At 44.6% G+C, this 25,015-nt stretch overlaps 1 protein-coding gene across 3 annotated transcripts in view; it reads left to right on the forward strand.

Moving 5' to 3' along the window:
* The window catches only part of CHAF1A (chromatin assembly factor 1 subunit A), a 1,619,257-nt gene that overhangs the window by 532,094 nt on the left and 1,062,148 nt on the right, over positions 1-25,015 (forward strand). For all 3 annotated transcript variants that reach the window (XM_044090585.1, XM_044090587.1, XM_044090586.1), the window contains one exon: positions 884-1,098. In XM_044090585.1, the coding sequence (XP_043946520.1) occupies positions 884-1,098 (215 nt within the window). The remainder of the gene's footprint in view (positions 1-883; positions 1,099-25,015) is intronic.

Below are 25,015 nucleotides of genomic sequence, written 5' to 3' on the forward strand. Positions count from 1 at the left end.
GGCATACGTGGAAAGTTATAAGGTTTATGGTGGGTCTTATAGATGTTTTTAAGGGAAATTTATCCCAGGTAGTAGAGGTACTATCCTACTGTAGTTGTCCATGTACCTTGAATTTTTATAGGATTATTTTAACATTAAGTCTTTTAAGATATACATTTTAAGAATAATAGACATGGAGTAAACAGTTCATATAGCTTCAATGACATGTGCGTAGACTAGATGAAGGTTTTATATATAAAAATTTATTATTCATTGTTTATACACGCATTCTAATTTAAACAAGGGATACAGATTGCTCAGTTTTTCAAAATATTTTGTTGTAATTACTGCAAAGCAGAATTGTTAACTAATTTAATTTTAGTCATGTGACATGATTTTGACTATTTAAAGATTTACATTGAGTGCATACACATTTGATCCTTGAAAAAGCCCGGTAATACTCAGGTGAAAGCGCTTGGTTATAGTTTGTGTTTTAATAAAGGCTACTGCTTTTTGGACTCATTTGGCTATCGCTATATTGATTTCAGCTTGCATTATCATTGCTGCTGGTTTCGGGTCCTGATTAGCCACGCGGAGTTGTTTTTTTATTCATTGTGACTAGGACAAATGTGGTTTTAGCTTTTAGAAGATGCTTATCCTGTGTGGTGCTTTTTAACACTTATGAAATCATTTTTCTTTTGAAAATTGTATACATGATTTACTATAGTTACAGGGGAGAAAAAGTCCACTGAAAGCTTTATAATAGGTGAATAAGGTAGAGATCTTCACTATCGTAAGTGGTACTTGAAAACATCTGGATAAATTGCTGAGAGGCGTCAGCCTTATTGCACATGTTGCTGTTCATTTTGTGGCTACAGTAATGGAACTGTTGGCTGTTTTTTAGATTCTTGCTGGATCATGTGGGAAGTTTGCACCATTTGAAATTAAAGCGAACATGGTACTTGCCCCTCTCACTAGAGTCACTTGTGATCAAGACATGACTAAGCAGTTAGATTACAATATGCACGAACAAACAACAGACTACAACTACCTAAAAGAACTGAAGTCACGAAAGCCTCGAAGATCTGGACCCACTTGTTGCAAAGCTGGAATATTAAGGTCAGAAACTAGTCTTTGATTGTTTTTGGTGCCACTTAGATAGAAATCCTTTGAGGGCACTCTAATCCATCTTTGCACCTAAAAAGTTGTGCATCTTTTTCAGCTATGTAATTGGGTGCAGTGTAAATGTGGATTGATGTCTGTATTTGTAGCATGTTAATATTCTGTATCCAAGACAACATGTTTGATTGTTTTGTTACCCAGTCCTATACTGTGCAGCTTGTTCCATGACTTAATTTAAGTTCAAATGCATGTATCACATTCCTGAAAGACATTTTTCTAGATGTACTTTTTAAGGCATTTTCTGTGAAGTGTCTGGGTGGAGGGGGGGTGATGCAGTGATGGTATAAGATGGAAACAGAAGTTAAGTCTGGTTGTCACAGCTTTGTGGAACCCTTCAGTAGTTGCATACAGATCTAGGGGATGTGCACAAAGTCAGCTGACCACCTGTTTGACATTGTTCCACCACGTTCGTCAAGGCCACATGTATTAAATAGCTGCATGTGGGAAATGCTGGAGATGACTGCCTGTGTACACAAATCTTTGCAAGCATGTACTCATGGCTGTACAGTAATTGAACAGATGCTCCACAGTGTGAAAATAATTTTGTAAGGCCATTGTCAGTGCATTGTGCAGAAAATGATGACTGACCGTAAGAACTTGCCATGCTTTGTCAAACTGTAGTCCTGTCGAACACAAAGCGCCAAAACATTCTCCCTAATAAAAGGGGCAACAGACCACAAGAAAATACCATCCTGAGCAGTGACATTCAATCAGTGTTTTGTATCAAACAGACAACTGTAAACCATGAAGATATGCCAATGCTTGGAGGATGCAATCCCCCAACCAAAAAAAAATCTTGCTTGCTTGATGATCCTTGCATGAAGTTGTCTACCATGCTATCTGGGATGCAGATTGTTTTGTTTATAGACACTGTTGTTGAGCTGATCCATAGTGAAACTTGCCAGCAACCCATGATTGTTTGCAAATGTACATCTTTATTCTTTTTGCATCAAGGTGCAGAGTTTTGTAGTTCATCATAGGAGTGACTGCAGTGCAATTCGTTGTCCCTGGGTATTGGCTGCATGTTGCGGTTAGCCTTTTAGTCTGACTTTGGAGTGTTCTCATGCATCCCTGGTATGAGGCTTGATTCCTCCCTTAGGGTGAGGTGATGTTGGATACGTGACTGAAAATAGTCTGCAGCATTTTTGGGGGGGGGGGGGTTGTTGCAAGAAGCAACTGATTCTTAGTCCCTTGTGCCTATGTTCCTTTGAGGTGACTTCCAGAGAGTGTGGGAATCTTTTTTTTTTTTTTCTGGCTTGTTGGTTCATGTCCATGTTAAATTATTTTCTGACTGAGATTTTCTCTTAAAATTGTTCAGATCACTGATTTACATGATGTCTACATGACAAATAACAAGTATGCCTTCGGAAGATGAGTTTTACTGCAAAGAGGACAGGTTCTGTGCTGTCAGCATTGTGACGTTTTAATTAAAATGATGTTTTAAAGGGCCCAAACATTTGAGAACAAGACGTTAGTGGAGTTAACATGTAGGTGAGTGGGGGGCCCTTCTCAGGTGTCCCCTGGAACTGAAAAAAAGTGCAGGAAGATGAAGCCCAAAGATTTAATGTTTAAGACCTCTTGTTCTCTGCAGATGGCTGCATTAGCAATGTTGCTAGTTCAGGTCTGGAGTTTGTGCACCATTGTCCCACTGCCTGCTGTATTGCTACCTGACTTGACATTTTTGGAGGCAGTTAAGTTGTGCACTGTTGTCCCACTGCCTGCTGTATTGCTACCTGTCTTGACATTTTGGGAGGCAGTTAAGTAGGATGTCCAAGTTAGATGCTTATTTCCAGATGCCATGAAAGTTTTCTGTGTCCTCAGATGTCTTCTTCCCCGTCACTTCCTTAGCATGCTTGTATAAGAAATTCCAGAGGATATGTCCAATATTGGGATTTCTGGTCTGCCTTCTCATCGACAGGCAGAGCTGCCTTCTGTTTTCTCTCTAGGACCAGTTTCCTTCCCTACCAGTGTTAGGCTTGACCTCCTGCCTTCTGCTTAATGTACGTTTGCTGGTATGTAGGTGCTTGGCATATGATTAGCCCCAGGCAGCACAGTCTGTCTTTGGGATAAGCTGCCCAGCAAACTGAAAGGGATTCTTTCCCCTGGAAACTCTTTAGACTTGGAGTTGGATGAAGGTTTTCTCTCCTGCTTTGTGCAGAAGGTAGTGCTGGAGATTGGGGTGTTCTGAGAGCTTTGGGGTATCCTCTTGGATCCCCTAGTCAGGGATGCACAAGAGGTCTAGTTGTACCTGAAAAGCCTTTCGGAGTAATAAAAACACATAATGAACAAGACACTGGCATGATCTTCCTTTCCGAGATAAATTCAGATGGCTGTCCAAGCAATTGACATTATGGGATGATGTATGTAGCCTTGGAAGACAAGCTGACTTTGACCATAGATGCCTCTGAAATAAGCATGGCAGGCCCACACAAACCACTTCAAGGTGAATGGCACCCAGATTTGCAATCAAAGGCATATCAGCCTAAAGGAAATGGTGGCCCTTTTTTTTAGTCTGAGGGTTTTCAGGATAGTCTGACTCTCAAGAACTCTGAAAATTGTCACTGGTAACAGTACACTGATGTGCTTTAACAGAATGATGGGATCCACCTGTACCAGTTATGCGGATAAACCATGATAGCCATGGGCTAACCTCTTAGGTCATTATGTTCAGGTACCCTATTTCCTTAGATCTAAATATAGTAACATCAGCTTAGGTAATAAAAATTCAACAGTCACTAGTGGCATTTGGACCACTTGTTGTCCCAGGATGTACTTGCAGATTGGGAAAACCAGAACTAAATCAGCAAATGTTGTGTAGCAGGCAGCCATACAAGGAAGCAGAAAGTTCCTGTAGGCCTTCCCACCTATTTCTGTAATCCTCACAGTGTAACAAGGTTTATTTTTTCATTTGTACATCTGTGGCAAGGCAACCATGGCTGCCTATTCTAGTCCGTTTGTGGAGGAGACCTATACAGCTCCCACAAACTGACACAATACTGACCCAAAAAGGTGGGTCTCTGATGCATCCCACCTTTGGTACCCTGAATGTAGTAGTTTTGGATTTCGATATTGCTTGCCCACATATCCTGATCCCTGTCAAGGTTGGCTCCTTGCAGGAGGTGCTACACGTTCTTTAAGAGGTATGAAGGCTTAGTATTAGGAAATAGATGACCAACTGAAAAGTTCTGTCTTTGTTGTAAACCAAGGAACATACGTCTTGCAGACCCAGGAGTCTTGAGGCATCTGGTAGAGTTATATTGTAGTAGACCATTAGCTACAACTTAAATGAAGCATAGATCTGCCGATGTCCTTCAAGGATGCATCTGCAGTCCTAACAAATGGGTTGTCCTGCCTCAGGCAGCCCTTCGGTCGGCCGGATTCCAAAGTCTGGGTCTGGCCTCGGCTGATGTCGCACTTCACCCGACGTCATAGCTGCTGTTTATTGGGTATAAAGGCATCAGCCGACGCCATTTTCCCCAGTCTTTCTTGCCGCGCGGTGCCCGAAGCAGAAGCTGTTCGCAAGTGCCAGTCGGTCAGATCCAGAGATTACTACTACCGAAGACTTCTAAAAAGCTAAGTACCCCTTTGGGGACTCTTTCTTGCCTCAGCCGATGTCAGAAAAAGTAAATAATTGTTTAACTTGTGGGAAACAAATACCTCATAAGGATTTCCACTCTTACTGCCTTCCTTGCTTAGGCCCAGACCACGACGTATCAGCTTGTCTAGCCTGTGCTTCCTTCAACCGATGGACACTTAGACGTCGGTCGGAGTTTGCAGCGGAGATGTTCTTCATCTCACATTGCTGCAGTCATAACTTATGGGTAGTCCGCTGTCCTCGGTCGGCCCGAATACCAAAGTATTAGGCTGACGTCGGTCATGGGCGCTCAGATCTGACATCAGAGCGTCAGGGTATTAAAGTGCATGACCGACGTCATTTCCTCAGTCTTTTTTGCCGCATGGTCCGAAGCAGAAGCAGCGTTTGCAAGTGCCATTCGGCGTTCTGAAATTTTCGTATTCTGAGTTTCAGACCGATACCAAGTTGGGCTAAGTACCCCGTTGGGGAATATTTTTGTTTTTTCTTGCCTCAGTTACTTCCGGATGTCAGAAAAAGTGAATAATTGTATTTCTTGTGGGAAACAGATACCGCATAGGGATTACCACTCTCTTTGTATTCCTTGTTTGGGACCTGAGCACGACGTAGTAGGGTGTCGCTTTTGTGCTAGGTTTAATAAGCGCACCATTAAACGTAGGTTAGATTGTGCTAGGCTTGTCTTCGGTAAGCGGTGTAATTACAATATGCCGTCGGATCCTCCGACGCCCGCTACCGCGAAGAAGCGCAAAGATAAATCTTTAGAGTCCAAACAGGATGACCCGTCCGTTCCGGACGCCGGTTCTTTAGACACCACTGTGGATTCGGTTGATCCGGACGCAGTTTCTTCTGTGTCTCAGGGGGAGACGTTGGTTTTGCAAGATGTGGTTCCCCAGGAGTCAGGTCAGGCTGAGGGGGCCTCTCAGGTTACTATTCTCCCTTCTTTGCCTAAGGTGGTTAGGCCTTCTCCTTCTGTCTCTAAGGTGCCTTCCAAAGGCAGGCCTGGTTTGCCTTCCTCAGGTGTCAGTCCTAGTTCTGCAGGTTCTGTGCCTAAAAAGCACATGCTTAAAATGGCAGAAGATTTAATTACTTTAATCAGGGGTTCTATGCTCCCTCCGGATAAGAGGCCTAGGGTGGAGCCAGAAATGGAAAGTTTAGAGCAGGCTTCAGATTACTCAGTCTTCGGCTGAAGACATTCAGGATTTTCCTTCTTATTCTGATTCAGACGCAGAGGATTCCACTCCTTCTGCTTCTCCTCCAGAGGATTTTTCTTTTTCAGAAACCCTGCATTCCATGAGGGAGCATTTTAAATGGGAAGGTCAGGATTTCTCAGATTCCAGGAAGAGGCTTAGGGAATTTTTGTTTTTACCACAGCATAGGCCCTTGGCTATACCTCCTGTTTTGGATGTTGTTCAAGACGTTTTTTCTGAGGCTTCCCTTAATCCAGATTCTTTGCCTCCTGCGCCAGTGAAGCCGGATAGGTATTACAGAGTGCCTGAGGCTCATAAATATCTGTATAAGAGCCCTAGGGCCGATCCAGAAACTATTAGCCAGGGACCTAAGGGTGTCAGGGCTTCTGTTGTAAAGAATCCAGTTCCTTTGGATAAGGATGCTAGAGCTTTGGAAAGGTGGGGTAAGAAAGTATATACCTCTTCCACTTTAGCAATGAGGGCTTTGAATTGCCAGTTTCATATGTTGAAATATCAGAATTTTCTTCTTACTCAGTTAAAATCTAAAATGGATGCTTTGGCAGAGGGCATAGAGTGTAAGGAATTACAGGATTTGGTACATGCCTCTGATCAGGTGGGTAAGCATGCTTTAAGTGTGGTTTTGATGCTTTGCAGGCTTCTTCCAGGGTGGCTGCCACTGGTTCAGTTCTTCGCAGGCATGCCTGGCTTAAGGATCAGAATTTGTCAGAGCATGTTAAAGCTAGGATTTTGGATGCTCCTTTGCAGTCTGAAGTTTCGTTTGGTTCTCCTGTGGAGTCTGTCTTGAAAAAAATGGAAGACAAGGCTAAGTCTATGCAGACTGTTAAAGATTTTTTGCAGGTGCAGCCCCCTAAGTTCAGCAGGAACTGGCCTGCTAAGGGTTGGACTTGCCCTTCTTCTGATTCGCAGTCTAGGGGTAGATCTAGACGGGGTAGGGGCAGAGCTCAGAGTTCTTTCAGGCCCAGACCGTGGAGTTCACCAGCACAATCTACAGGTGAGGGCAGGGGCCAGTCCTTTCGTAAACAGGCCCAATGACCTGCATTTTCAGCTGCCAGATCCTTCCTGCCTGGCAGCTCCTTTGGGAGGAAAGTTGGCTCTCTTCAAGCAAAATTGGCTTCTAGTCACCCAAGACAAATGGGTGTTGGACATTATAGACCGAGGCTACAAGTTTTATTTCCACACATTGCCTCCTTTCAAGGGCATGCCAGACGTTCCTCCTCAGCAAAGGGCAGAGGCTCACAAACGGATTTCTTTACTTCTTCAAATGGGGGCTATACAGCAGGTCCCTCTGTCAGAAGTGGGCCTCGGATTTTATTCTCGCCTATTTCTTGTACCAAAGAAAGGGAACACTTGGAGGCCAATCTTGGATCTATCTGTCCTCAACACATCTGGACATTCCAAAATTCAAAATGTTGACGTTGCAACAACTTCTGCTTCTGTTGGGCAAAGATCACTGGATGGTAACTCTGGATCTTAAAGAGGCCTATCTTCATGTTCCTGTCAGACTCAGTTGCAGGAGATTCCTGTGTTTTCGGGCTGGGACTTTACATTATCAGTTCTCTGCTTTGCCCTTTGGCTTATCTACTGCGCCCAGAGTATTCACAAAAGTTCTGGCTCGTTAAGAGGAATACAAATTTATCCTTATTTGGACGACTGCCTGATTCTGGCTCAAGACGAGCTCGAGCTTCTTCACCATCTACAGTATGTTATGACAGTGTTAAGGTGCCTAGGGTATTCTGTGAACGAAACAAAGTCCAGTCTAGTACTCTCTCAGGAAATGTGCTTTCTGGGTGTGAGACTGAATACAGCTTCCCAGATGGCCTTTTTGACCCCGGACAAGCAAAAGAATCTTACACTTTACTTCCATCAATTGTCTCTACTGTCCAGGCTGACTGCATGGACAGTCCTTCAAGCCTTGGGGTTCATGGCATCTTGTATTCTGGTGCTTCCCAATGCCAAACTGCATATGAGGAAGCTACAATGGTATCTCAAAAATGTATGGACATAACACTGCCAAGATTTGGACACTGTCATTCAGATAATACCTTGCATTCAAAAGGAATACAAGGGACTCTCTGTGACCCGACCAGAGGCAAGTCAGATTTTAATGACGGATGCCTCTGACAAGGCCTGGGGAGCACACCTCAATGGAAAATGGGTTCAAGACACGTGGCCTGTCAGACTTCAACATTTACATATCAACTTGAAGGAAATGTTAGCAGTCCAGTTTGCATTGATGGCTTTCAAGGATTTACTTCTCCCAGGGCAGGTGTTGATTCAAACAGACAACACAACTGTCATGTGGTACATCAACAAGCAAGGGGGCACCCATTCGTACCCTCTTTGCAGGCAAGCTATGATTTTGTGGGAGACTGCTCTCAGTTTGCAACTCACTCTTCAAGCAAGGTTTCTGCCAGGAGCACAGAACTCCTTAGCAGATGTTTTGAGCAGACGGATAGTGGATCCCCACGAGTGGAAATTGGATCCTCATGTATTTCGACAGCTGACTATGATATGGGGGACTCCAGACATAGATCTGTTCGCTTCTCCACTAAATTTCCAGGTGCCAAAGTTTTGCACAAAGATGTTTCATCCCACAGCTTGGAAAGTGGATGCTCTATCATTCAGTTGGAGCAATCTTCACGTCTATGCCTTTCCGCCTCTGCCTCTTCTTCCAAAGGTTCTCTTGAAGGTCAGACAGGACAAAGTCCTCCATGATTCTAATAGCTCCAGATTGGCCTCGACAGCACTGGTGCCCTCTGCTAAGGAGTTTAGTACGGGATTCTCCTTACCCTTTGCCTTTGATTCCTCACCTTTTGACTCAGGAGGGCAATCGTTTCTTCAATGTCAGGATTCAGTCCCTGCATCTAACAGCCTGGCATATTCTGTTCTAGACCCTGGAGGGTCGCAGCTTCCTCAACAAGTTTTGAATGTTATTTTGGAGGCCAGGAGGCCTAGTACAAGGAAAGTTTATGCTGATAAATGGAGGAGATTTTTTATTTGGAGCAAAGCAAAGAGCTTTGATGTTTCCAGGCCTGATTTGAGTGTTTCTCTTCAATATCTTACAGAATTATTGGACAAGGGTTTGTCTTTCTCCTCTATAAAAGTTCATGCTGCAGCCATTTCTGCTCACTATGACTGTGATCCACCATTATTCTCTCATCCTTTGTTTAAGCAATTCCTTAGAGGGCGAAGAACATAAGACCCCGTAGAGCTCCTACTCCTGCTTGGGATCTCAATTTTGTGTTGGAAAACTTACTTTACCTCCTTTTGAACCTGCAGCTTCAGCTGAGCTAAAGTTTTGTCTTGGAAGACTGCTTTTGCTGGCCATTCGTCTGCTAGAAGGGTTTCTGAATTACAGGCTCTAATGGCAGTTGAACCCTTCCTAATTTTTCATAAGGACAGGGTATCTCTGCACTAACCCTACTTTTATGCCTAAAGTGGTTTCAAATGTGGCCTTGAACCAATCTATTCATTTGCCTACTTTTTATGCAGATCCCCAAAATAAAGGGAGAAAATCTTGCACACTTTGGATATTCACAGGCAGCTGCGTTATTATTTGAGCAAGACTAAAGGGTTCAGACAGTCTCAGCAGTTGTTTGTTTCTTTTGCTTTGGGTTCTCAGGGAAACCTGTTTCAAAACAAACTATTTCTAAGTGGATTGGCTTTTGTATTGCTTTTGTTATTCTCATCATGGTAAGGAGATTCCAGCTGGAATCAGGCCTCACTCCACTAGGGCTACTGCCACTTCTACTGCTTTTTAAGGGGTAGCTACTAAAGATATTTTGGAAGCAGCTACTTGGAGTTCAGTGCACACTTTTTCTAAACATTACCATCTTCCGCTTTATTCCAAATCTAGGGCTGGGTTTGCCACTGCAATCTTACAGGGCATTTTGGCAGCCCCCAATGCTTTATGATTTTGCCAGCCACCCTTTACCTCTGCTTTGGGATTCTACCCATAAGTTATGACTGCAGCAATGTGAGATGAAGAACATAGTACAGTTTTGTACCTACCATAAATGTAGATGTTCGAATATCCACATTGCTGCAGTCCAATTTACCCTCCCTCCTTCCCCTCTGTAGTTTGGAGTGGTGGTATGATTTGGGTTGTAGCTGTTTTTTGTACATGGTTTTAGGGAGTTAATCTATTTTTGGCTGTGGCCTTTATTTTTAGGGCCTTCTGACATCTGGGGCAAGAAAAGACTGAGGAAATGACGTTGGTCATGCGCTTTAATACCCTGACGCTCTGATGTCAGATCTGAGCACCCATGACCGACGTCAGCCTAATACTTTGGTATTCGGGCCGACCGAGGACAGCGGACTACCCATAAGTTATGACTGCAGCAATGTGGATCTTCGAACATCTACATTTATGGTAGGTACAAAACTGTACTTTTTTTGGTCCCGCTTTTGCTTACAAAATGCCGTCGGAGACTCCGACTTCACAATTGGCTAAAAAGCGTAAGGAAAAGGACCGACACTCACGGTCCGCGATTTCGGCCGAAACCACGGTTAAGCCAACCGCGAGTGTCTCGGTTTCGGCCGAAACAGAGTCCTCGGTTCTTCGGCCGAAAGCTTGCCTCCGATAGCCGAGGCCTCACACAGCATGGCTGAATCCGCTACTGAACTTACCCCTGCTGTAGCAGGCTCCCAGGATTTATCTGATACTATTCCTTTAGACATATCTACTCCTGCACGTGGAGCTGCTAGGCCCCCTGCATCTATGTCTATCAAGGCTTTTTCTAGGGCTAAAGCAGCTAAATCTTCTAAGGCCTTGCCTGCTAAAAACCCCCTCACACAGGCCTATCTCCAGTTCCCAAATGCTCAGCTTGGCTGAGGATCTCATTTCTTTGATCAGGGGTTCCCAACCTCACCCAGACAGGGCCTCTCAACCCCCTCCAGAGAAGAGGCCTAGAGCAGAGCCCCCAGATCCTGTTTCTACAGACTATTCCTCGGATGATTCAGACAACACAGGTCCTCCAGAAGGCCCTTATTCTCCTTATGAGGATTCCGATGCAGAAGACTCCATTCCTTCTGCCTCTCCTCCAGAAGAATTTTCTTTTGGGGAAACTTTACATGCTATGAGAGAGCATTTTCAATGGCAGGGCCAGGATTTTTCAGATTCAAGGAAAAGGCTTAGGACCTTTTTACATTTACCATAGCATAGGCCTTTAGCCATACCTCCAGTACTCACAGTTGTTGATGATGCTTATAATGATGCTTGTACTGCCCCTGACTCTATTCCCCCGGCCCCTGCCAAGCCCGACAGATATTACAGGGTCCCGGACACACACTTTCACTTGTATAAGGCTCCTATTGCAGATCCTGAAACCATTTCACAGGGCCCCAAGGCTGTAGCAGCTGCCTCTGCCAAAAACCCCCTCCCCTCTGAAAGAGAATCTAGAGCATTAGAGAGATGGGGTAAAAAAGTTTATACTTCTGCTACTCTTTCGGCTAGGTCCTTAAACTGTCAGTTCCACATGATTCAGTATCAGGAATTTTTGTTAGACCAGCTAAATAAAAAGCTGTCCTCTCCTGAACCTATAGACCGTAAGTCCCTTCAGGATTTGGTACATAACACTCAGCAGGTCGGTAATCATTCCTTAAAATGCGGCTATGATGCACTGGAGGCTTCCTTTAGATCAGCTATGACTGGAACAGTGATTAGAAGGCATGCCTGGTTAAAAGAGCAATCCCTACCAGACCATGTTAAGTCAAAGCTTCTAGATGCTCCCATGGAGAAACAAAGTTTGTTTGGTTCCCCTGCACAGCAAGTGCTAAAAAAGGTGGAAGAAAAATCAAAATCTGTCCAAACAGTCAAGGATTTCTTACAGGTCCAGCCTCCGAGGTTTAGTAGAAACTGGCCTTCGAAGAATTGGTCCTTTCCAGATACCTCCAGAGCACAGAGAGGCAGAAATAGGCGCCCAAGAGGCAGAGGTCAATCCAGAGGTGCCTACAGGGGACGTCAGTGGCAGCCCAACAACCAGAGAGGTACTGCCACAGATCCAGCTACGACCACTCCAACAGGACAGACACAATGACTTGACTCTGATACCGCCTACCAGGGAACAACTGCAAGCACCCTTAGGCGGAAAGCTTGCCTTATTTTCCGTAAACTGGCATTACATTACAGGAGACAAATGGATTTTACAGACAATAGACAAAGGCTACAGGTTTCACTTACATACTCTACCAAAAAAGAGAGGAATGCCAAACCTACCACCAAACCAAAAAACAAATGCTCTAGCACAAATCAACCACCTACTAAGGATGAGAGCTATAGAAAAGGTACCGTCTATGGAACAAGGGCAAGGATTTTACACCAGACTTTTCCTGGTTCCAAGAAAAGAAAACCAATGGAGACCTATTCTCGACCTGTCCGCTCTGAACACATATCTCATTGTTCCAAAATTCAAAATGCTGACCCTACAGCAACTTCTTCCCATGCTGGGCAAGGAGTCTTGGCTGGTGACTCTAGATCTCAAGGAGGCATACCTGCACGTCCCTATACGACCAGATTGCAGAAGATACCTCAGATTTCTTGCAGGATCAGAGCATTATCAATTCTCAGCATTGCCCGTTGGCTTATCTACTGCACCCAGAGTATTCACGAAATGCCTGGCATCAGTAATTGCTCATTGCAGGCTTCAGGGAATTCAAATTTACCCATACCTGGACTTTGGAAAAGGTTATACAACTACTGCAAGCCCTGGGATACACAGTCAACATGAAAAAGTCAAGGCTGGTACCATCCCAAAGGATAACATTCTTGGGTGCAGAACTGGACACAACAAAGCAAATGTCATTTCTCACAGCAGAAAAGCAAAAGCAACTACCACTCTATTTCATGGCATTAGCAACGCAGAACCAGCTTACAGCAAGGAAAGTCCTGCAAGCCCTCGGATACATGGCATCCTGCATAATATTGATTCCACATGCCAGGCTACATATGAGGAAGTTGCAATGGTACCTAAGGAATTTATGGTCTCAACACAAGCACAGTCTAGAAGCCCAGATTCCAATAATTCCATGCCTGAAACAAGAATTCCGGTGGTGGGCTCAGGCCTGTCAGCTGAACAGAGGTCTGCCCTTCCACAAACCTCTCCCAAACCAGACTATCACCACGGACGCCTCAGACCTAGGCTGGGGGGCACACATGGTGGACAAGTGTATACAAGGCCTATGGACACAAGACCAGCTGAACCTACACATAAATCAAAAAGAGATGCTGGCAGTGAAACAGGCACTTCAGACATTCAGACCTTTTCTTCAACAAGGTCATTTACTGATAAGGACGGACAACACCACAGTCATGTGGTTTATCAACAAACAGGGAGGCACACACTCATATCCTCTATGCCGGATGGCAATGGACCTGTGGAATGTGGCCCTGAACCACAACATTCAACTCCAGGCCAAATTTGTGCCAGGAAAAGAAAATGCACTACCAGACACCTTAAGCAGAACTACCACGGATGCCCACGAATGGATGCTGCATCCAGACATCTTCAAAACCATTACAAAGACATGGGGACTACCAGAAATAGACCTGTTCGCATCCCCACACAACCACCAATTGAGGAAATTCTGCACAAGGGCATACCACCCTCTTGCTTGGAAGGTGGACTCCCTATCCTTCAGTTGGGAAAATCTGACAGCATATGCATTCCCACCTCTTCCTTTGATGCACAAAGTGCTACTGAAGATCAAAGATCACCCAAGGATCATCCTGATATTTCCAGACTGGCCGAGGCAGCATTGGTACCTGCTACTGAGGAGTATGTCTCGGACACACGCATGGCCTCTACCTCTGGTTCCTTTACTGCTAACACAGAACAACTACAAAATCCTACATCCAAACTTGAAAACACTGCAGCTAGCTGCTTGGAATATTACATAAAGCAAAATAACCCAGACTTATCTCAGAGGGTTAAAGACATTATCCTGGAGGCTCGCAGACCCTCCACAAGGAAGACTTATTCAGCCAAATGGAAAAGATACCTCATTTGGAGTACAGCAAAAGGAGAAAATGTATCATTAGCAAACATAGCTAACATCCTGGAATACTTAGCAGAACTTTTCCACAATGGCCTGTCTTACTCCTCCATTAAGATTCATGCATCAGCAATTTCAGCAGAATACAACATGGATCCTCCAGTCTTCTCTCATCCTCTACTCAGGCAGTTTCTGAGAGGAATTAAAAATGTAAAGCCTCCAAGGAAGCCACCTTTGCCTACATGGGACCTTAACTTTGTGCTGGAAAATTAACACTTCCCTTTCGAACCAGCAGCAACAGCAGAATTACAGTTCTTATCTTGGAAAACTGCTTTCCTGCTTGCAATCACTTCAGCAAGGAGGGTTTCTGAACTACAGGCATTAATGGCAGTACAGCCCTTCCTTAACTTCCATCAGGATAGAGTGTCCTTGAGAACTAATCCTACTTTTATGCCAAAAGTGGTCTCCAGGGCATCATTGAACCAATCAATCCACCTGCCAACATTCTTCCCCAACCCACAGAACAGGGGGGAGAGACTATTACATACATTGGATGTGCACAGGCAATTGCGCTATTATCTGGACAGAACCAAAACCAACAGAAAGACTGACCAGCTTCTGGTAGCGTATGCAACAGGAATGGAAGGAAAAGCAATTTCAAAACAGACAATCTCAAAATGGATAGGAAATTGCATTAGATTTTGTTACTCATTTCATGGAAAGACAACTCCAGAAAACATCAGACCTCACTCCACAAGAGCTACAGCCACTACTACAGCTTTCCTATGAGGAGTGGCTACCAAAGACATTTTAGAAGCTGCTACTTGGAGCTCCGTGCATACTTTTGCCAAGCATTATAATCTACCTTTATACTCCAGATCCCGAGCAGGTTTTGCAACTGCTGTTTTGCAAGGGATCTTAGCTACACCATAAGCATCTTAGTGCCTCCACCCCCAGTTTGGCTATGGTATTCTACCCATTTGTTAGGACTGCAGATGCATCCTTGAAAGACATAGTACAGTTTTGTACCTACCATAAATGTAGATGTCCGAGAGGTATGCATCTGCAGTCAGGATTACCCACCCTCCCCTCTGTGGTACTCCTAGGGTATTTGCCCATCTTATAGCTAGCTGGGGGAATCTATTATGGTGTATTTGTTTGTATATATGTATATACATGCTTATTTTGTTTGCTCTCTACTGTTTGGAACCATTTGCATTATCCAAATTTAGCCTTCCTAGAGGGCACCTGGCATCTGGGGCAAGAAACACTGAGGAAAATGGCGTCGGCTGGCGCCTTTATACCCAATAAACAGCAGCTATGACGTCGGGTGAAGTGCAACATCAGCCGAGGCCAGACCCAGACTTTGGAATCCGGCCGACCGAAGGGCTGCCTGAGGCAGGACAACCAATTTGTTAGGACTGCTGATGCATACCTCTCGGACATCTACATTTATGGTAGGTACAAAACTGTACTTTGTAACTCATCTTTCCAGGAATCTGGTCATCAGTTTGGGTCACATTACTTACCCGAAAAACCACATTGCCGGCATTCACTTCACCGAGACGAATACACCAAAGAACCAGAAGACCACCGACATTACGACACAAGGTAAGTCGCCGCTTGGCCATCCTGGTGAACTTTGCCTATTACCCCCACAGTAGTGCAATGTCAGAGTTGGTATATTTAGTTAGGGGGTGTGGGGGGCAAACCACCCCATATGGGTGGGTTTAGTTTTTGTTAATTTTTTTTGTTTTTGGGACAGCAAAGCTGTTACTTTTGGGTCGGAATGTCAGTGTTCTGGATGTCGATCTTTTGGTTTGTCAGTGTATTTGTCTCGGTGATGTGAATATCGGCTATGTGGTTTTTCGGGTAAGTGAAGTAGATCCGTCAGTCCACACTAGTTAAGCTTTTCTCAAGGGATTCCTGTGTTTAACACCACTCAGGAATGCAGTTCTTCCAGCTTTAATTTTGTGATGATGGGTTCAACTCTACTCTCTTAAGCTGAGGTCTTCTGCAGAACTAAGCCCGTCTAGGAAGAGTTTACTTTTGGTACATTTTGCCTTGCTTGCAAGGATGATTGTGCACCATGCATGCATTATAGAGAGAGGCCTATATTATCTTTCACCCAGAGAGAGAGAGAGAACACTAGCTTTAGGGCTTACCGTTATCAAAGGTGGGATTTGAGCTGGCTTGCTGTTAACCAGACTGTACATGTGCCAGTTTTCTACCCTATAAAGTTTGGGTGGACTGATGCTAGACTTGCTAAATGTTCACAAACAGCTTAGCAATAGTTGAAGTATTCAGGCAATATAAACAACTCTGTCATGCAAGGAAAACAGGGCAGGCATATCTCCAAGCAACTACTGAAATTCGTAGTGAACCGCATCGCTTTTTTTGTGAAAGTACTCAACTGAACAGACCAGTCTGGTCATAACCCTGCTCATTTAGCATCAGCAGCAAAGCAACCTTATTTTAAAAATGTATTGGTTGTGACCCTTGTGTTGTATATTGCAAATTCTTTGCAGTCACTACAAGGTGGAAAATGTTGTAGAGCAAGGCAAGCCTTGCCACAGCCATCTTGCATGGACTGTTGTATTCATTCTCCTAGGACAGCTACTGCTTTATTACTTTACCCATGAAAGATGCATTGCATTACAGCACTGACTCATCCAGCAAATGTAGGATAGTAGAGTGAGTGGACTTCCAAAACTGTAGATAAAACCCTTTTTCAGTGGAAGCCTGTGGAGAAAAGCTCCACATTTAATTCTAGTTTTGACATGTACATAAAAATGCAATTACCTATATTTTGTATTTCTTCTGACTTCATGTAAGTGTGTATACATGATAGAAAAATGACACTGGCGTAAACTGTGCCAGGACAGGGACCGGTTTTGTAGCCTCTTTCTCCCATTAGCTTGTAATTGTTGGCCCTAAGAGAGGACGGACTGGAGGAAGCGAAGCATTGGCTGCAAGTAATGAAGTCACTGTCACTTTTTATCTCCTTCAAAGGCCTATCCAGCACTGTGATGAGTATCCATTCCAGAGCTTCTCTTCTGGATACGAGAGAAAATGGTTTCCTCTATCATGAGGAGCTTGCAAACTGTGCACACTGACTGTTTATTTTGGCTCCCAAGAGAAGTCCTGCTTGTGACCATCCTAAAAACGGCATTATCTGCATTTCCTTTTAGCCATGTATTAGCTTATTTCATCAGTTTAGTGTCCAGCCCTGCTTGGGAAGTCGGACTTGAAGGCAGGTACTTGTATGTGACTCAGTTCCCTTGAATAATGTCCAGCCCTGCTTGGGAAGTCGGACTTGAAGGCGGGTACTTGTATGTGACTCAGTTCCCTTGAATAATGTCCAGCCCTGCTTGGGAAGTTGGACTTGAAGGCGGGTACTTGTATGTGACTCCGTTCCCTTGAATAATGTCCAGCCCTACTTGGGAAGTCGGACTTGAAGGCGGGTACTTGTATGTGACTCAGTTCCCTTGAATAATGTCCAGCCCTGCTTGGGAAGTTGGACTTGAAGGCGGGTACTTGTATGTGACTCAGTTCCCTTGAATAATGTCCAGCCCTGCTTGGGAAGTCGGACTTGAAGGCGGGTACTTGTATGTAACTCAGTTCCCTTGAATAATGTCCAGCCCTGCTTGGGAAGTCGGACTTGAAGGCGGGTACTTGTATGTGACTCAGTTCCCTTGAATAATGTCCAGCCCTGCTTGGGAAGTCGGACTTGAAGGCGGGTACTTGTATGTGACTCAGTTCCCTTGAATAATGTCCAGCCCTGCTTGGGAAGTCGGACTTGAAGGCGGGTACTTGTTTGTGACTCGGTTCCCTTGAATAATGTCCAGCCCTGCTTGGGAAGTTGGACTTGAAGGCGGGTACTTGTATGTGACTCGGTTCCCTTGAATAATGTCCAGCCCTGCTTGGGAAGTCGGACTTGAAGGCGGGTACTTGTATGTGACTCCGTTCCCTTGAATTGTACTGCAGCAGTAACTTTGACATTTGTAGTTATGAAAAGCATATTCAAGATGCATTTGTGGTTTTCAAGAATAATTTCCATGCTGTTGTGTAGTGAAACAAAACGAGGCAACAGACAATTATTTATTTATTATTTTATTTTACATTTGTTGACCGGGCTAGTCCAGCTGGATAATTTCCATTTTCAGTGGAGGCCCGGGGAGAAAAGCTCCACAAAAACAAGGTAAAACATTTAAGCAACAATGCATACATTTTAGTCTAGAAAAAAAACACCTAAAAAAAAACAGATAAAAAAACAACATAGTCCTATCTATATATTGAGAAAGGCCATATATACATAATTGTTGAAGAAATTGTTGGTAACTTTTTTTTTTTTTTTTTTTTTGGAACAGTACAGTAATTAAGTAATTTGTGATAACAGAGAAAGATTGGCATGTTTAAATAGGGAAATATGACTAAAGAAAGAAAAAAGTAGATTAGTCTGGACTGGTACAGTTGCATGCCATCTCAAGAAAGAATAAAAAGGGAGCATAAATTGTTGTGCACTTCTTGACAGTTAAGCTTTGACATGTTGAATGGCAAAACCCTCAAGCATAAAGAATGCCAGAAACCAATGCCCAAAACACAAAAGGGTGTAAAAAAGGTACTGTTTTTGCAGGTGGTGAAGCATCCTCCATCCTCCTAATTTGGTAGACAAGCCCTCCTACACACCTGAACTTGTATACACTCATTCTACAATTGTATCGGCGCCAAGAAAGAAAGCATCCCAAAAACAGAAACTTGAATCCAGCTGAAAAAGATGGGAAAGCAGTGTGTGCATGGGTGATTCACTGATTCATACCATTTAAAAGTGTATGCATTTGGAAAAGTAATGCCCACTTTAATGTTCTGTTACCTCTAAAATTGCAACTCTCATTTACCAGCTCCATCACTACTGTCACAACGGTGGTGCTTTTTGCATCTTAAAGGAAGGGGAAGCGTCCCTGCTGTGTTGCCTTTCACTAAGAGGATAAAATATGGGGATCAGTTGGGCTGCTACTCTGGTTCCTTGGAAATCCATTGTGCTGGTACAGCCCATAAATGTTTTCAATAGTTTAAATGGTCACTTCTGGCTGTACCTGAGATCAAATAAAAGCAAGTTCTGTGCTGTTCTGTTGGGGGGGGGGGGGTGGATTACAGGCTTGTTAGTATAATAGCAGTAGAAATATCATGGTGGTGGTGTCAGAGGGGATTGTTGGTTGATTTCATAAAGGACTGCAATCTCTTGAGACAAAAGCATGGGTTCCTGACAATCTCTTGAGACAAAAGCATGGGTTCCTGACAATCTCTTGAGACAAAAGCATGGGTTCCTGACAATCTCTTGAGACAAAAGCATGGGTTCCTGACCGTAAGCTGTTATCAAACTCCATCATTTTTCTGACTTGGTTACAGGAAGGCATGACAGGGGAGTAGGGGTTCATATGATGCACCTGGTCTTCAGAAAGGCGTTTGGCTTCATGATTCACAGGCTACTCTGGCAAACTGTGGAGCGGGTTGGCTCGAGTAAGCAGTTTGGATTGGTGCAGCGTTGAATGGAAGGATACGGAGTGGTGATGGAGGACTGTTAGGAGTCTGGAAGTTAACTGAAAGTGTACTGCAGAGTGTGACTCTGGATTTGTCTGGATAATAAGTTGTACAGAAACATTGGGTGGTGAGTGATACCATTATGACTGAATGAACAGTCATATGAGACCGTGATTTTCATACCCAAGTGCATGTGATGATGCACCGCACCACTTGAAGCCTGTTAATGGTAGCACCCCTAAATGCTGTTCTGTGTAACCCATTGATGTCCTTCCATATCTTCATAATGTTCGAGATCCACTGCCAAGGCTGGCGCAACATCCAACCAGTATATCCAGGCCTTAGGTTGCTTTAAGGTACGCCGTATGTCACACGTATGCTCCTTGCAAAGAGTAGGGCATAAAGGTGATGTTGGACTTATCATCTTCAGACCTTTGCTGCTAGTCTGAAGACCTATATTCTGTTGCTGGTTTCACTGAGCCTTTGCAGGTAAGTGCCTGTTTGGGGTTCCTTTTTACTTTTTTTTTTGCTTATGGAGTTTCATATCATCCAAGAAGGGTAAATGCCAGTGTGAAAGACAGATCCCCCATAAAGACCACCATGAACAGTGCTTATTTTGCATTGGCGCCCAGTATGACCATTTGCCCTGCTCCATCTGTCAGGTCTTTGTTCCCAAAACCCTGTGCAGTAGCATTTGTGGTGCTTTATCTTGAAAACCAGCGGGATAGAGGGACAGCCACCTATGAAGGCAAGGAAGCCTAGGCTGGAATCTTTTACTGTTTAGCCTCTGATGGGCATTTCTCCCGAGGTGAGTGAATGCCCAAAGGTTCACACTGCTTTATTGGTGGATTCCTCTGCTGTGACCGGGTTGGAGGCTGGCAGGGATCTGACCTTAAGCATGTCTGAGGAGGCGTTTAGATGCCCATTTCATATGCTCAGGTAGAACCATGGCTTATCTCTGAGGGGCCTAGGGGGTGTTCAGTTAGTCAGAGAAGTCGCTACTTCAGTCATTGAATATTGTCTTGGGTCAGAGCCTTCCAAATTCTATAAGGTGGACGTCCCATTAAAGAAAAAGCAAATTAATAAACATATTGCTCCTAACTACTCTCAAAGTGAGTGGCAGTTTTTTTACTCATGGTTTTAGCTCATTAATGGCTTTGAAACTTCCTTGATGTTTTTGTTCTGCTCTCCCTTGGTCCTCTACTCCTCACAGAGAACAGAAATCTGAGGAAGAGCTGGATTCAGATGAGCAATCTCTTTCTTACTATTTACAGATTCACACTCCTCTGGAGTATGGTTCCGAGGAAGAGCAATCTGCTAGTCCTGATACTCCCTTTTGAAGAGATTTCCTTTGGGGAGACAATATCGAGCATGATGGAGTTCTGTAAATGTGATTGTACACAGGTTTCTGAGGTACAAAAAAACTGTGCTATGAGTTGCAGTTGGATTCTCCTCGTCCTTCTGCTATTCCATCTGTTCTGGCTGCTTTATTAGATGCTTTTTCTAATGCTTCTAAGGCCCCAGACACTCAACCCCCAGGTCCCAAGAAACCTGATAGATTCTATAGGTGGGTGATTGAGGACTACAAAGTTTTGTACAAATGTCCTTGCACTGATCTTTTAGTGGTATCTGTATCCTCTGACTAGCCCTATCAATTACTTACTTCTCTTAAGCTACTGCCCATCTAATAAAGATAGCAAGACCTTGAAAATGCTAGGCAAGAAGGTTTATACTTCTTCCACCTTGGCCTTTAGGGCTGTTAATTTTCAGACCCATATGTCCAGGTATTTGTTGGCTCTCTTGTCCCATGATTGTCAGGTTATTTCTGACTTTCCAGACTCAGGTTAAGACTTCTTCCCTTTCTTTTTAGGGACTTCCTCTCAGGTGGCTTGTCGTTCCATTAGGTGTAGTTATGATGCAGCAGATGCTTTTCTAGGGCTGCTGCTTTTGGGTCAGTGATGAGGAGGCATTCTTGGCTTCGGCTTCAACCTTTGCCTGATGATATTTAGGCTGTTGATGGATGCCTCTTTTGATAATGAACACTTGTTTGGTGAAGCTGTTACTGCTTTAAGTCCCTTCAGGGCAGGGATAAGCCCCCCCCCAGTAAGTCCGCTTTGGTCAGGCAATTTCGGCCTCCTCCTAAGGGGTAAGAAGGGGTGGTAAGTGGGCTCCTCCTACTAATGTTGCTCAGACTTTTGTGCCTCAGAAGTCTCCCTTTCCAGATTAATCAGGTGATGTATAACTCTCCTGTTCTTCCCGGCCATTTTCCTCTTTCTCTTTGCCTTTCTCCCTTCCTGTTTGGCTACAGATTACTCAGGATTCCTGGGTCCTGTCAATCATTCACCAGGGGTATTTCATGGTTTGGAAATCCATTTCCCCTTTTTGTGGGCATTCCGGCTCCCTCAGGAACAACGGTCTTTCCAGAGGTGCTTTGGGATCTTTTGACTCTGGGTACTATTCAAGAGGTGGCTGTGTTTCAAAGGGGGGTTTACTCCAGGATGTTTCTAGTGCCCAGAAGAGGGGGTACTTTCTAGTGCCCAGAAGAGGGGGTACTTTCTAGTGCCCAGAAGAGGGGGTACTTTCTAGTGCCCAGAAGAGGGGGTACTTTCTAGTGCCCAGAAGAGGGGGTACTTGCCCAGAAGAGGGGGTACTTGCCCAGAAGAGGGGGTACTTTGACGCAAATTCTAGACCTCTCTCATCTGAACACTTTCTGAAGGTGCCCTCCTTTCAAATGTTGCCCCTTCAGACTTTGTTCCGTCTTCTCCCTCAGGCTTATATGGCGTCTCTGGATCTCAATGATGCTTATCTTCATGTCACAATTCATCCCCTTTTCATTAAGTTTTTGATGTTCATCGTGCATACAGCTGCAGTCATAACAGATGGGTTTTCCTGCCGTCAGGCGGGTCCTCGGTCGGCCGAATTCCAAAGTCTAGGTCCGGCGTCGGATGTCGCCGCTTCTTCCCTGACGTCAGTGCGACAGGGGTATAAAAGAACCAGCCAACGCCATTTTCTTCAGTCTTTCTTGCCGCGCGGTGCCCGAAGCAGAAGCAGTTCGCAAGTGCCGGTCGGCCAGCTCCTGAGATTACGAATATTTTTCAACCAAAGTCTTCTTGAAAGCTAAGTACCCCGTTGGGGAAACTTTTCTTGCCTCAGACCGATGTCAGACAAAGTTAATAATTGCATTTCTTGTTGGAAGCAAATACCGCATAAGGATTTTCATTCCCTCTGCATTCCTTGCTTAGGCCCAGACCACGAAATCTCTGTCTGTCGTTTTTGTGCTACATTCAACAGACGCACTATTAAGCGTCGGGCGGAGTTCGCCCAACACTATTTTGGCAAAAAATTTAATTGCATTGTCGTCGGATGCTCCGACTCAAGTTTTGAGTAAAAGACACAAAGATAAGGACCGACATACAAGGTCCGTGACTTCTACCGACACCACGCTTAAGCCGACTACAGGTGCTCCGGTTCTCAGCGAGGTGCCTACGCAGCCCCTGACTACCGATGGCACTTCATTGGTGGTGTCTTCTGTGCCCGAAGTTGCAGGCTCTTCGGCCCACACCCCGACTACAGATACCGAAGCCACTCTTGGGGAAACTCAGTTTAGATAGGCCTGCCACCACTCAAGGTGTCTTCAGGCCTCCTTTTTCCATCAAGGCTTTCACTAAGTCTAAAGCAGCCATGCATACTAAAAGACAAGCTCCACAGGGTCCCTCTCAAGGCACCATGCCTAAAAAGCAGATGCTCAAAATGGCTGAGAATTTGATTACTCTTATCAGGGGTTCTCAACCCCCCCCCCCCCCTGTACAAAAGGCCCAGAGTGGAGGAAGAATCCCCTTCCTCGGACCAGGCCTCCATTATTTCAGAACATTCTGAAGACCAGGAGCATTCATACTCCCCTTTTGAAGATTCTGATGCAGAGGAGTCCATTCCCTCTGTCTCCCCCCCGAGGATTACTCTTTTGGGGAAACCTTGCATACCTTGAGGGAACACTTCCACTGGGAAGGCCAAGAGTACTCAGACTCCAAGAAAAGGCTTAGGGATTTGCTCTTGCTCCCTCAGCACAGACCTCTGGCTATACCTCCTGTCTTAGACATACTAGATGATGTGTATTCGGAGGCCTGCCTCAACCCAGATTCTTTACCTCCAGCTCCAGTCAAGCCTGACCGGTATTACCGGGTTCCTGATTCACACCAATTCCTATACAAAAGCCATGCGGCTGACCCAGAAACTATTTCACAGGGTCCCAAGGGAATTAAGGCCTCCACTGCTAAAAATTCATTACCTTCAGAAAGAGATTCCAGAGCTTTAGAAAGGTGGGGGGGGAAAGGTATACACCTCTGCCACCTTAACCATGAGGGCATTAAACTATCAGTTCCATATGTTAAAGTACCAACAGTTTCTGTTATCACAGTTGAAAAGCAAAATGTCACAACCTGAACAACCAGACTTGAAGGAGTTGCAGGATTTGTTACATAGTGCAGAGCAAGTGGGTAAACATAACTTGCAATGTTATGATCCAAAAAGCTTCTGGATGACTGAGGGTGAAGCAGTGAGATACAAACGTGATGTAGGTTTCCCAAAATCCAAAAAGTCTCCAAGATGATCAGTTGAATATAAATTTATATGTATATATATATATATATGTATATATATATATATGTATATAAGATTTCGGCACTGCCATGGTGCGAGAGTACCTGACCAAACATAGACAAGTCGACCCCCCCCAGAGCAGACACTTTAATAACCCTGCTCAAAGTGGTACTCGAAAACAATTTCTTCACATTCGAGGGCAACATATACCAACAACTCAAAGGCGTAGCAATGGGAGCCAAAATGGCTCCCGCATACGCCAATTGATTGAGCTCATGGGAAGCTAACTCCCTTACCAAACTCAAAGGGTTCACCAAAGTAGCGCTTTACAAGCGGTACATAGACGACCTGTTTTTTATGTGGAGAGGCACCCCCAGAGAACTCGACATGTTTGTGAAAGAAATCAGAAACAGCATCGGGTTCCTAAAATTCACCATTTCAGATCAAGGCAACAGAGTAAACTTCCTGGACGTGACCCTGTCCCTAGACACTGCCTCCAACCGGTTTACGTCCACCATCTACAGAAAACCCACCCACCGAAACAATCTTCTCGACTTCAAAAGCCAGCACCCCGGCTTTATGAAAAGAACATAGTCAAAGGACAATCATCCGTCTCAGCAGACTAGTCAGCGATGACTAAGACTTTGCAGCCCAGGCCAAAGTGCTGCAAAACCTGTTCACAGACAGAAACTACCCCAAAGGCCTGGTGAGTAAAATGGCACTGAAGTTGCTCTGCACAGGCATAGCAGACACAAACTCCATTCTCACCCATGGGTTCAAGGCTGCACCAACCAAAGCAACCCCACCCACGGGTTTCCCCATCCCATCAGCAACGACAGCACAGCCATCAGAGAAACCCTCACTAACAACTGGGATATCATAGTGAGCAACCCAGATCTCAAAAAAACACTGGGACCCGCTCCTT

Source organism: Protopterus annectens, chromosome 13.part0, assembly GCF_019279795.1.
Source record: "Protopterus annectens isolate FY-2018-M chromosome 13.part0, PAN1.0, whole genome shotgun sequence".
NCBI classification, from domain to species: Eukaryota; Metazoa; Chordata; order Ceratodontiformes; family Protopteridae; genus Protopterus; species Protopterus annectens.